This window comes from Chrysemys picta, chromosome 8, assembly GCF_011386835.1.
Source record: "Chrysemys picta bellii isolate R12L10 chromosome 8, ASM1138683v2, whole genome shotgun sequence".
Taxonomy (NCBI): domain Eukaryota; kingdom Metazoa; phylum Chordata; order Testudines; family Emydidae; genus Chrysemys; species Chrysemys picta.
In genome coordinates, this window is record NC_088798.1 from 86,562,270 (window position 1) to 86,576,316 (window position 14,047).

At 38.7% G+C, this 14,047-nt stretch overlaps 1 protein-coding gene across 2 annotated transcripts in view; it reads right to left on the reverse strand.

The window, feature by feature from the left end:
- GABRA6 (gamma-aminobutyric acid type A receptor subunit alpha6) overlaps positions 1-13,779 on the reverse strand; it is a 31,118-nt gene extending 17,339 nt beyond the window's left edge. Inside the window, exons 1-8 of one of the 2 annotated variants that reach the window (XM_005297985.4) lie at positions 13,515-13,775; positions 13,178-13,296; positions 12,583-12,650; positions 10,799-11,019; positions 10,629-10,711; positions 9,329-9,472; positions 8,731-8,883; positions 3,894-4,153 (exon numbers count right to left, since the gene is read on the reverse strand). In XM_005297985.4, coding sequence (XP_005298042.3) covers positions 3,894-4,153; positions 8,731-8,883; positions 9,329-9,472; positions 10,629-10,711; positions 10,799-11,019; positions 12,583-12,650; positions 13,178-13,296; positions 13,515-13,552 — 1,086 coding nt within the window. In that variant the 5' untranslated portion in view covers positions 13,553-13,775. Of the gene's footprint in view, positions 1-3,893; positions 4,154-8,730; positions 8,884-9,328; positions 9,473-10,628; positions 10,712-10,798; positions 11,020-12,582; positions 12,651-13,177; positions 13,297-13,514 lie in introns of both variants that reach the window. The other variant, XM_065554903.1, reaches the window with a different exon arrangement.
- Positions 13,780-14,047: the final 268 nt, after the last annotated feature.

Genomic DNA, 14,047 nt, shown 5'->3' on the forward strand with positions numbered 1-14,047 from the left:
CAACTCTGAAGTTCTGCTTGGGGAGAAGTTCTATGCACTGCTGTCTGCAAACTTTTTAAATTTGGAGACTTTTGTATAGGGCTTATATTGTTTGCTTGGTTGGTTTTTGCTTCTTTCCTAGTTTTAGATGCCATGTATTATCTGTAAATAGCTCTGTTAAAGAAATATTTGTAGACTGTGTTTCTTAGATATTTTACTACTCACTTGCTGGCTTTTATTGCTAAAACGGTGAAAAAAGAGGGAAGTATTGATTGTACTTACTTCTACACTTGAGAGGGAAACTTTAGAGAGTGCGAATTTCAAACTTCTTTGTTTGCTTTATTGATTTCTTCAAGGTCAGACGTTTAGCCTGTGTTCAGATTGGGCTGCAGTGGTATGGAGAATATGTAAATCCCTTCAGTAGCTGTGGGAGCTGCCAGGCTTTTTAGAATCAAGTCCTGGCATGACTGGGAAAGCAGCTATGGGGAGCAATGTCCTCAGCAGCCAGGCTCTCACTTCCTTTGCTTTGTAGCATCTGTTGCAGAGTCATCCCACCGCAGACTATGCAGAGGAGGGCAAACTGCAAAAAGTCACTTGCTGTAATTGCTCAGTGTGAAGTTAAACTATCTGAATATGGGCCCAGTTTTGGGGAAGCTGAAACCCCTCTGTGATCTGCACTAGCGCTAGAAAATAAGGGAGCTCCTCTGTGAAAGGCAGTGGCTCTGCACCTTATAAGAATGGTGCAAAATCCGAACTTCACTGTAAGAGAGAGCAGAATCCTACCCAAAACCCTGGATTGTAAATTTCTGAAACCCAATATGAGGACTTTGAGAACTGATGAAGAGGCTGAGAATAATGAAAGTGCTGATTGGATTTTGGTGTTTGATTGAACAATTGCAGCATGAATGTAATGTTCTTTTCACCGAGTTAAAAATGGAAGAGTTCTGCTAAACTCTGTTTTGTGGGAGGCACAAAGGGCACTCAGCACCTTGCAGGATCAGGCTATGATGCCTTTGGCAACCAGTGCTGTGGGTGGGCCTCCTCACTGCTACTTCTGGGAACAGCAAATAGGAACTACATCCGGCAAGTTTTCCTGCCAGGCCTCCTTGAGCTACCTTGTCTTATTCAGGTTCCACTGTATGTATTGGTGTCTTCAAAAAAAAAAACGAGGCAAAAGTTTGTCTACCTGTGAAGAGGAGTTGGATCTTCTAATATAATTTTTTTCTTCCGGGATCTCAGAATTTTAATGACTGCAGTACTTAAGTAAGTGTTTTACTGGATATAATTTGATGTCTCTGCCTACTGTGTTTGGACTCTAAATTGTGTAAAATTATATTTTTGTCCTTCTCCAAGAACGCAGGACTTTATGGACCATTATCACATTGTTCTTTTCTCCTCCTTCTGTCCTCTATGAATTAATTTCATTGTTTATATATAATGGACACTCTATAGATCATAATATATTTTCTTTAGTATTCTACATATTTGGGTCTTTAAATGAAACAAATGATGAAGAGCATTATTCAGGGATTCAGACCCGAAATATCTTTCCAGTTTAGGGTTCTTATTCTAAGATAGGGATGTGCTTTTTGTTAATATTTTCTTTTGCTATGTCATGCCAAGTGATCTATTTAACTTAGTATTTTGATATTTGCCTGAGTGATTTCCTGTGAAAAAGCTATATTTGAAAAAAAAAGGACTTAAAATCTTTTAAAGTGCTTCTAGTCTTTAGATCTGTAGCATTTTACCTTTGTAGCATTAATGTGCTGTTACAATATACAGCCCATAGGGTATGTAATGTCCTCAGTCAAATAATAATAATTCAGTCATAACAACTGAGCCTTTCTCAAATGTCATGACATTTGAAAAAAATTACTTTATCTGAACATTAACAAATATATTATCTGTTTTTGTTGTAAGTTTTGATGAGGCAACTTATTATTAAGGTTTCCTTAGAATAATAAAAATGTAAATATTGGACGTGCACATCTATATTTACTTTACGCTTATTTATTTACAAGTTTTATCAAAATTGAAAATCTACTTTTTCATTTTCCATTATTGCAAACTTCTGCAAACTCTATCACACATTACTAGCTTTGCTCAAGTCAGTCTTGCTTGAGTTTTTGGGGGGATTTCTTTAACCTCATTTTACACAATCTGGGCAGGAAAAAAGCACTCATTTTCTGAGTTGTAATGTGTGATACAGTTTCTTTAAACTTTTATGAAAGACAAAAGATGTTATGAGAATAATCTGCTTTTCTTTATTTTTGTCCGTCTTTTCTGGAGTCTCATATTTTTTTCCCTGTGCAAAAACAAATCTTTACTAAAATGCACTGAGGGCTGTCTAGACACGCAGTTAGTGTGCGGCAAGCTGTGGTATATATGTACAGCAGGGCCGGCTCCAGGCACCAGCCTGGCAAGCAGGTGCTTGGGGCAGCCGCTCTGGAGAGGGGCGGCACGTCCAGCTATTCGGCGGCAATTCGGTGGACGGTCCCTCACTCCCGCTCGGAGCGAAGGACCTCCTGCCGAATTGACGCCGCAGATCGCAATCACGGCTTTTTTTTGCGGGGCTGCTTGTGGCGGCCAAAACCCTGGAGCCAGCCCTGATCTACAGTATGTTAGTTGTCCGTGTACACCCTGCTACCATGCACTAAAATTTCCCTAGAACACTTTAATCTACTTGCTTTACAGGAGTATATTAAAGCACACTAGGGAATGGCATACTAGTGCACTGTAGACTTGCACCCCAGCTTGCCACACACTATCTGTTTTTCTAGACAAGCCCTGAGATTTATGAGCCCAATTCTTCTGCCCTGATGTCAAGGAAAATGTTGTTTTTTATTTCAACGAGGAACAGCAACAGCAACAGGCTATACAACTACACCTTTGTTAGTAAATGTACTCTACTACTCAAAATGGTTTTGGGTACACCTAACCTATTACAGTTTTAGCTGCACTAAAACATATTTAAATAGAAATGTTTTAGCAAGGGACTTTGAGATTTGACATGTAGAAGAAGGCTGGCTTTGTGGTTAAGGCAGTGGAATGGTATTCAAGAGAACTGGGTTCAGTTGTGCTATCCTCTTTCTGGGTCACCCTGGGCAAGTCCCTTAATCTTTATGTGCCTCAGTTCCCTATCTGTAACCGGAGATGATAATAATATTAACTTAGCTTGGATTAGTGTTGTGCATATAAATAAACTGAAGTTGGTGATAATGGGGGCTGTATCATTACTTAGGGAGACTTGGTAGTGAAAATATTTAAAACCAATTTTTAACCATTTAACATATCTTGCTTTTGATAAGAGAAAGCATTTCTGTCTATCGCATGTTGAATATTTACCACTCTTCCTTTAAAACTGTATCTCTGTGTCTTTCTCAAAGCTTCCACCAACACAGCTCTTTATGCAAGTAACAGATGCCAAGTTTATGTAAAAGCTAATTCCCCTTCCCTCAGTTGACCCACTTATGGTATGTATATTACAGTGATCCTGTAACCATCTAGCCAATGCACGCTCTCACTCTTTTTTGAACAGTGTCCTGCAAATTCTGCAATCTTACTATGATATAGTCCGCATACTGGTGATTATTTCCCTGAATCACAGTATTTACAGCATTGCTTGAAGAAAGTATTTGTGTGTAACACTCTAATGTTGTTTTTCTTTAATTATTTTGCTTTATATAAATCAGAATGACTGAAGAATATCTCCACTTAATACAAACAACTAAAAATGAACTACTTTCACCTTCTGACGTTAGAGCAACAACTTCCTTGACATTTGAATTGATGTGACTCAGTTATGTAATCTGTTCCAGACTAAGATCACTTTAACATTGTTCAATTGTTTTGCATTCACTACTTTGGCTGTCTCTTCCTATATGACGCTTATTATTAGAAAAATGAGCAATTACCGAGACAATCTCGTCCTCTGCCGGTACAGTTGCTGCTGATAGTGCTGCTGCTAGTGCTGCTGCCCGGGCTGCCTTCCTCATTGCTCTCTGAGTCTGAAGATTGGTAAAGTAGTTGACAGCTGCAAACTCGATAAGTGCAGAGAAGACAAAGGCAAAGCACACAGCTATGAACCAATCCATGGCAGTAGCATAAGACACCTTGGGCAAAGAGTGGCGTGCACTGATGCTTAAAGTGGTCATTGTTAGAACTGTAGTAATCCCTTTAAAATAACAGAATGAAAATTAAGGTATTAGGATTTTGCTTACATCCATATTGCTTATAAATTGTTATAAATATATAGATTATACTTCCTATTGTTTCATTACTATGCTCCCTATCAGCTGATTAACAGATTGCAAAGTACTCCTTGTGCTTCAAATAGTTCATATTTGTATATCTAACCATAGTGAATAAGCCACACTAGACTGTATGCCATATTTTAAAATGGTACACAAATGTAAAGTTAAGATACCCAGCCAGTGAGTAAGAATTCTTTCTAGAATGATGCTAAAACATGGACATAACAGCATGCCTGGAAGCACCACTTTCTAGACAAGGTAGTTGTAGAAATGACATGAGGACCACACAAGGCAATTCCCATATAAGAAGGGAAGAGCTCAGATTTCAGAAACCTATTTTACCTATGGGTTAGTGAGCACTATCTATTGCAATAATCCAGGTTAAAATACTATAGTTTAATAACATGTAATTTCAGCATCCTTCTCCACCCACCCCACTTTGGGGTTACATTGAAGGGACATAAGAACTCATGGGAGTTCTGCATGAAGACCAGTGGCAGGATAGCTTCCAAGATCAATGTTCACTCTCTACTGTGGCAGGTGGGTCTGAGGATAGCATATATCGAAGTAAATAGATTGCAGAACACTGTCTCTCTCCTCCCAATGATCAGGAAAGGGTGGGTGGGAAGGTAGAAAATGTTATGTTATGTTGTATTCATCATCAATATGCTATGAATGATGCTTTGCAATGAGAATGCAGTGTCATCACATACTGATGTAACACCTCACTGCAGCTTCTGGACTATGTGAGTTGATTATTTTAGGGTTCTCTCTGCAACTCTCTCTCAAGATGCAGCTTGTCAACTATCTGCAGTTGAGTACCACAGTTCCAATGTCATAAACTAACTTGTTTTTAATAAAATGCAAATAGAAGATTAAAAAAAAAATATCTCCCGTCCCCAAAATCTGGCAGATATTTTTATAACAGAAATATAAATAAGCCTGAGGTATAATTCAATGTCAAAAGTCCATGTCTCACATGTGCACACGGGTGAACTTTTCAAGATTATATGTGCTGAGATTAGAACATGGTCATGTGCTATTTAGCAATATTTAGTAATGTAATGATGGATTCAGTGTCTGTATAAATACTTATCACTACTGGAATTTAGATATTAGGAATCTGGAAGATTCCTATCGGTGAGGGCTGAATGATTTTAGAAGGTGATTTTCTTGAAATGCTCTGGACTGACAAAATCTGCCTTATCTAGCAGAATGCTAACATACAGTTGAAAATATTGTACAATTGATATTTGTTTATCTTTGGCTGTAGATTTTGAATATTTCTCAGTAAGATTTAAGAGAAGTCAGTTAACATAACTATGTAAAACTCATTTTATTTCACTACTTGCATTATAAAATTTTGTTTTAAGAATCTTTCCTCATCTGAGATTTTAATGAATATGATAGATCAAAGGTCAAATTCTGGCTCCCAGTGTGAACGAAAACTAAACGAAAACAAGAGAAAGCTGATCATATCTATCTGTGCATAAGATTTTCCATCCTGAATCTATTAGCTAAATATTCATATAGAGGGGACTCTTTGTGAGGACTCTGAGACAGACATGGCATCTGGATGAAGTGGTGAAACCATGAACACAGTGGGTGTGAGCTAAAGGATAACTTACATATGACTCTTAATGAGGCATACTTAGAAATACCCATGTTCTTTATTCCACTCCAGGCCGGGAGTAATACATATATAGGGAAATGCATATATAGGGAATCCACTGCCCTTTTTGAGTACATAGCAGCACAAAGGAATATTACTGTACCTGAGATGGTTCTGCCTACCACACTGTTTCTTTCAGAAGTTTCTAGCAAGCAGATCTTTATGGCCCCTGCTTCTCCTTCATCTTGGGATCATAGCATTCCTTATATTTGTAGACTGTAGTCTTGCACCCCTTTTGGGGGGATTCAATCTGCTTACAATGTCGCCCCATTTATATAATATTGGAATTGGTTTTCGCAAACTAGCTTTAATCTCCCATCATTAATTTCTCCTTTCCCCCTCTTTAAATCTTTAATTTGGGGAAATTCAGATGACTTTTCTAGCCAAATTCACTTAGATAATAATTATAACATCAGTAAAAAGAAGAACAGGAGTACTTGTGGCACCTTAGAGACTAACAAATTTATTAGAGCATAAGCTTTCGTGGCCTACAGCCCACTTCTTCGGATGCATAGAAGTGGGCTGTAGTCCACGAAAGTACTCCTGTTCTTCTTTTTGCGGATACAGACTAACACGGCTGCTACTCTGAAATATAACATCAGTGTTTTCCAATGTTATACATAATGGGATGTCAGGTCTTCCATTTTAAACCTCTGACTTGTCACTGGTCCTGATAATTTGCTCTAGGTAGTAAGGAACTGAGCCTGCAATCATTTTGCAGGTGAAACTCTGTGGAGTCAAGGGAGTTTTCTCTGAATAAAGACTGCAAGTTCAGGCTGTAATGGGGATAAATCCTTCAGTCCTTATTCTGCTGAAATTTTCAGTATAATCATTGGACTGAATGCCCTGAGTAAGGACTGATGAAGTTGGTATATTTTTTGTCAAAGGTGTCAGGCTTGCTATTACTAATTTTCAGCAAAACTGGCAATGGCACTTGCATTTACTGTGTTTTCTAAGAATATTCCTCTTTTCCTAATTCTAAGAGTAAATAATTCTGTATTTACTCTTCAGTCTGAAATGGCTCATAAGAGCTGTCATTTCAGATGTTTGTAAATATTTTTAAAAACATTAGTCTGAAGACCTATTTACCCAATAGACTGAGCAGTTCCAAATCACCCATTCAGCCTGTCAGGTGAATAGTATACATTTCTCCAAATATGCCATGATATGTTTCTGATCATCTGTAACTGTTCCATGAACTACACAGTACTGGGAGTGTTATATTATGATGTCAGATTGTCAACCCACATTTGTTCTATACACACTGCACTTCAATAGCAATAAAGCACCCTTTAAAATCTATTATATCAACTCATCCCACTACCTGATTATTCTTTACAGTTCTGTCTGAATACTTAAGACAATAAACATTAATTTCCAAATTTTCAAAAGTGGCCTCTAATTTTGGGTTCCACATTTTTGTTTTTTAGGGTGCCCAACTGCAGTTGGGATTGTAAGAATGAACAAGCACACACAACTCTATTTCAAGTCAATGAAAGTTGTGTGCGGTTGGCATTTCTAAAAATTGGGCCCAAGGTGTCCAGTGGCTCTAAAATGCACATGAGTAGCTGTACATATATTAATAGTTCCATTGCAGTTAAGTGAGACCCATAAAAGCCAGTCCTCTCCCCTGAAGTTGGGCAACCAAGTTTTTTTAAAATAAGACCCTAGATCCTGCAGTCTTAGTATAAAAGGCAAATACAGGAGTTTGGTCTGTACAAAGACTACAGGACTGAGTTCCAAGGAATTTATAATAATATACCTGGAGCTGGTTGAAAAATGATATTGGGAAAAACACATTAAAATTTACAATTTTTCTCCATTTTTCACTGTAAATATTTTTGATGAGAATTTTTTGTCCAGCTCTAATTATACTCCAGTCCTTCTCAACCATTTGGTTGGTGGAAGTTTTGTCTTTGATGTTGATGGGCACAGTTCAGGTCCAAAATTAAGAATGAAGTAAACAGAAGAAGAGTCTAACTTAAAAAAGCAAAAAAACAAACAAACAAACAAATCGAGATGAGGATCCAAAATATACAATTGATAGTCCACCCTTTAACCCAAGCCATTGGAGAAAAGGCAGCCCAACGTCATGAGAGACAGGCAGAGAAAAGAGCTTGTGATGGGGGTTTTGTTTGCATTTTGTCACTCTTTTAACATAACTTTTCATAGACTTCTCCAATTTAACACTATATATATAATTTTCTTTAGGTTTAATGGTAAACCTTTCTTTGAATTTAAGTATTGGTTTTAACAGAATACAAATCAAGAGAAAAACCTCTGTTCTCAAATCTGAATGGTGGATCTTAACTCTGAAATTCTCTGTACACGTATGCCTGGAATGTCTATGGATACCACACAGCAGAAACAGTCAAAACTGACCATGTAACTTTTCCAAGAACAGAATTCTGTTCCTAGTAGGATTTTTTTAAAGGTATTTATTTGGTTTCAATACAATTATTTATTTTTGTTCCCTAGGATCCATTAGCTTTTTCTTTCTCTACTTAAAAACAAATTCCCATCACACTACAGTAGCTGTTCAATACAGTGGATTCAATACAACAAATGAATTTCATGGTAAAAACATTAATACCAGCCACAGTTCTTGCTGGAACAGATTCTTTGTTGATCCAAAACACAACCTGAGACAGGACTACAGTCATGGTGCATGGAATATATGTCTGAATGAGATAGTAGCCTATTTTCCTTTGCAGATGAAAATAGAGCAGCTGAAGTGAATATTCACCTGCAACAAACAAGCAATGAAAGGTGATGAATAAATGGAATGATGACATGAGCTGTTGCAGAGACTTTAACACAGCATACCAAAAACTGTTCTAGCTGGAACAGATTCCTTATTAATCCAGAAAGACACCTGAGAAAGAATGACTGTCATAATGCAGGGAGTATAAATCTGTATCATGAAGTAGCCCATCTTCCTTTGCAAGTGGAAATAAACTGTCATTATTACGTATTCACCTGTTAGGAGACAAGTATGTCAGCATTATTTTGGCAATATATGAACAAACATTACTGGAGTAAACTTTGGAATGTCTTAAATTAATATGCTGTGTTTTGAGGAAAGCAGTGGCGAATAATGGGCCTCCTACTATATGATAAAGTTTAGCTGATCAATAGACGCTAAAGTGAATCAACCGAGATAAAGAGAAAAGGTGAATCCGTTATTACTTTGATATGTTGTTCTACTACTGAAAAAGCAGTGTTCCTGAAAGTTACATTAAACTTTGCCCACCTATGAGCAATATGTTGAAAATCAATCTTTTGCAGGAAACAAACGAAACCTTTTCAGCAATTTTAGTTAGAGGAAGAAGAGTAAACAGTTAAGAGATAAAAAGAAAACAATTTAGTTGGTTTCCAATGAGTGTTTTATAATGTGTCAATTCTACATGAGGCTATGTCTTACCTGTGTTAGATTTAATTGTTTCACTAGACACTGTTTGTCCTATAAGATCATACTGGAGGAGACTGGAAGACTCTTGTGGTACTTCTACTGAATACAGAGGTCCCTTTTTCCATGTGTAAATGATTTCACTTTTTGGATAGGCATCTGGGGTATCATGGAGAAAAGAATCGATAGTATTAATTATATTACAGTAATGCCCAATGGCCAAAATAAATACTATGGCCCCACTATGGTAGGTGTAGTACAAACAAGGAGACTTGGTCCCTACCATTTCAAACTCTTTCTAATCTAATTAAAATTCAATTCTAATTAAGATTCAACTCCTGAGCATAACAAACAGGAGCAGGGACAGGAAGGATGAGGGTAATAATAGTAATAATAGCTTCTCCTTCTCAACCTTCCTCTTCCACCCTGGCTCCCATGTAGCTAGCATCTCCACAGGACCCTTTTCTCCCATTTAGCAACATAGGAATGGCAGACGGTGCTCATGCCCAGGTTGAGAACCCATAACATAGACTAACAACATGCCTCAGCTTGAGGGTTTTAAATTACATTAAGGTTCTTTTTTATTCTAATTTTAAAATTCCCTATCAACTCATAATGCATTGTTCTCCCTTAATATTTGTCTTGTTTCCCTCCATAAATAAAAGGTTATCCTGTACCCATGGCCTTTGTATTTATTTTCCCCCGGCGCTACATAGATTACAACCACCACCCATCTACCTACCATTAAAGAGCCTTATTAAGAAACATAAGCTATCACTATGGCTCCCTGGGATGATGGGTCCCCCTCTCTCTACGTAAGCCCCCTCTTGATGTGGTGTATCTGCCACATGTGGGTCTCTGAGACTGTCAGGGCCCTGAGAGTTATCCCACTCACTCCGCTATTGCCCACATTGGAGGGGTGGTTCCCTCCAGCTGAGGGCATAAAGTCTGTTGATTGCAAGTGGTCATTTCAACATCGTTCTTCATTCAAAATATACCAGTTTCTTTAATACGTGAGGGCATGTAGTGATAACCTTTCTTCACTGCTAAAACAACAGATTTGTTAAAAGGTACCAGTATAGACTTGGCTGTGTCAGAATAACAAAAAACAATACAATTTATAGCCATGAGCTTGCAATGAGATCCACTAGCCTGGATTCCACTGACTATGCAAAGTCCTGGTCCTAGTGGTATGCATTAGCAAATTCTGATGTGGGATATGGGTCTATAGTTAGTTAACTCCTATTAAGGACTGCCCTAAGACCCCATTTTATGAATATATATATTAAAAACCTGAAACTTTTACAAAACTTACAGCTCCCAAACTTCAATGGACAAGCATGCCCATCCATAGGGAAGTTTACCAGCCGCATGGGACAGTCAGCATTAATGGTCAGTCTAAAATACATTAAAATAAATTGTACTCAGTTCCTTCATTAACAGAAGAAAACAAGTTCAACAGGAAACAGCACAGCAGAATCTTACCTCATCGTATAGAGAATAGTTCCATTCTGCATAATTCTGAAAAGTTTGTTAGGAGTTGTCATATTATGAGCAATTGACTTTTTTCCATTTCTAAAAAAGGTGTCTGGTGTCCAGATCTTACTGACCATTAAATTGTTCAATCTAAGAATTTCAGTTGGCCCACTAAACTTCAACCTCTCATCAGTCCAAGTCTGCCGAAAGAAAACATCCATTGTGTATTCCTACAGGAAAACAAATCAATCATAGGTCATGGCCAAAAGTACTGACCTAATATAACTCAGTGGAGGACATAACACGGGTGGTAACCACGTTTCATTCACCACTGCTTAATCACTTTAATCCTATTATTATTAAGTAGTCGCTAAAAAAAAGTCAGTCTATGAGAAAAATATTCTATTTTCTTACTATTTTAATAAAGAGCTGCAAATTAATCATTGAACAGATAATTTGATAGGAATACAAAGAAAGTTCATTTTGCTCTCACAAAACATAATTTAATTCAAATGACTGCTGTTGTAAGGAGATACAACTGTCTAGTTTTATATGCTTTATAACTGCTAAAAGGAGCTCTCAGTACTTAGTGACAGTGAACAAAAAAAGACACCCTCAATATCTCTTATGCAAATTATTTTGCATATTTGCTACAAAAATCTTATACATATTCATTATAGTGTGATTACACAGCATGTCAAGTTACTTCATAGTGCTATTGCAAATTAATGCTTACAAAAACTTTTTCTAATATTCGTGTCAAACTTTTCAAATAGGAGCGTCTAACGTTAGTCTCCTAAATCCATATTTAAGCACCTAAACAAGTTACTCAGAAGCCCAAATATAGACACCTAACAGTAACCGCCCAAGTTAGAGAATATACAGCCACTGTGACTCATAGCTGGAGAGCGAACACCATTTCTAGAATGAAAATATTTTTCATGATTATTTGGGGAGCATGGGAAATGGTTTAGTTTCGATGGGTTAAACTCTTGCTATTAGGGTGACCAGACAGCAAGTGTGAAAAATCAGGACAGGGGTGGGGGGTAATAGGAGCCTATATAAGAAAAAGATCCAAAAATCGGGACTGTCCCTATAAAATCGGGACATCTGGTCACCCTACTTGCTATTGGTCTCTATGTACGTTGTTGTAAACGAATATATTTTATAGGAGTCTGCAGCTACCTGTATTCGGGTGCCACGCCTTATAGCTTCGACTGCTTTGCTGAGAAAAGGAAAAGGTTGAGCTCAGCAGTATTCCTGAATTACTCATGTCTTTATTTTATTACTCTGTTTCCTAACACGCGGCCCTGCTGTAAAACTATGCATTGTAGCACATATGCCTACAATCTTCTTAATGGTGCTTATGCATCTTTAACCAATCCTTCCTTTCATTCAACACTCAGCAAATCAACAATTGCTCTTGTTGCTTTAGCTTGGGAAACAAACTTATTTGCAACACATTTCTCTCATTTTTTCCTTGCAAATGCTGCCGAAATTGCATGGCCCGTTAGGTTGACACAATTGTGGAACTCGCTATATGCGACCCAACAGTAAAATGCTCTCTGCTCGGTCCCTCAGAGACAGAGATTGTCAAGAAGATTAAACCCTAGTAATCTGCTCTAATGACAGTCCACTCAGATGCCACCGTAATGAATCCTGAAAAACAAGACCAGGGCCAGGGACAAGCGAAGCTCCCATGCTGGAAAGATCCCACGGTTTGTGTGGCGAGAATGTCAAAAAATGGAATTGTTACCGAGCCCCTGGTGTATGTAATTTATAATGAGTCTTACCATCTCCACGTCTGACACGGGACCGAAGCTGGTCACATAGATATCCGTTTTGACTTCTGTAACAGCACCTAGCGGACATTCAAACAAGCTCTGAGCACTGCCAGGGTCAGATGTAAAGAGATGTATGCTATCGACAGGATTTCACTCATCAATCTGCATACCTACACAGCAACTTGTCTAGTGCATGAGCGTGGCCCCGGGGCACAGCAAAACTGCTGTTGAGAAACTTGTTCCCTAGTGCATTACAAAACAAACGGGGTGTACGCAGGGAACAATTTTCACTTTGACCTCCTGCTTCTGGATTGCTAAGATTTTGTGTAATTCAACAGGAATTGTTTCTCCTGTAAACAACTCCATTATGAAGGGGTAATTCAGATGCAAACTTTCTGCAGACCGCCCCGTATCTGTTTGGAAGAGACACATCTATATTGAAGGGGGTGGGGGAAGGACACCTTCCACTGGTGTGACTCTCCATAGGAGAAGGGGATAGGAATCCAGGGCATTGAGCTGTTTCCTCTCTAAGATCGATTTCCAACAACAGATAGGACACAAGGGGAGGGGAGCGCTACAGTTAAAGAGACTGGGTTTCCTCTACCTCCAAATCCAGGTCGGAGCCTGTTGTCATATCCATCCAACAACTTATCCAGAATTCGGGTGATGTTTTCAGAGTACAGTTTCCCTTCATCAGTCTGGCTCCCCAGCGCCTTGTCTACACTGCAATTAACACACCAACAAAGCCATCATCCAGCCAGTCCTTCCCCTTCCGTGCAAAGTCAACAGTTGCTTTTCTTTAGCCAGGGCCGTCAGGGAAACACACCAGGAAACATACACTCCGCCACCCATCCCCTTTCCCCCATTGACTCGACTCCGGGCACGGCAGTTGAGTTGCTTAGTCTTTGATTGTCTTTAGTATTGTTTAAGAGCTTACTCACCAGATAGTGATGCACATCCAAGAGAACAACAAAGCCATACTTCAGCACCGCGGTCAGGACTCCCAGATAGCCTTCTGCCTAGTCAACTGGAGCAAGTTCCATAGCCCATCTTTTCCTCTCTCTCCTGGTAATTCCCGGTGGTTTATGATCTAAAAGTGCAGTTGTGCGGATGGAGTTGTTTGTTTTCTCCCTCTTCTGGTTCTGCACCCTCTTGTGCGTGTGTGTGCGCGCGGTTTGATTTCCACGCCGCGGTTCAGCCTCGTCTGACTGTTTCAGTTGGGGAATTAGAGTTTGAAGGGACGGTGCACGGTCGGAGAGCAGTGACAATAATCGAATAAGGCATTAGGGGAGATTAAAAGGAAGAAATCCACTGCTAGTTTTGGCATGGAATTAGCAGGGACCCGTTAGGAAATCTGGAAAAGCGCTGGCATCTTGCTGATAGAGATTATGTTAGAAATGGCCTCAGCTTTTATTATTTTTGTGGTTCACAGAGAGATTATTATGCAGCTTCTGCATCATTAGAACTTTAAAAA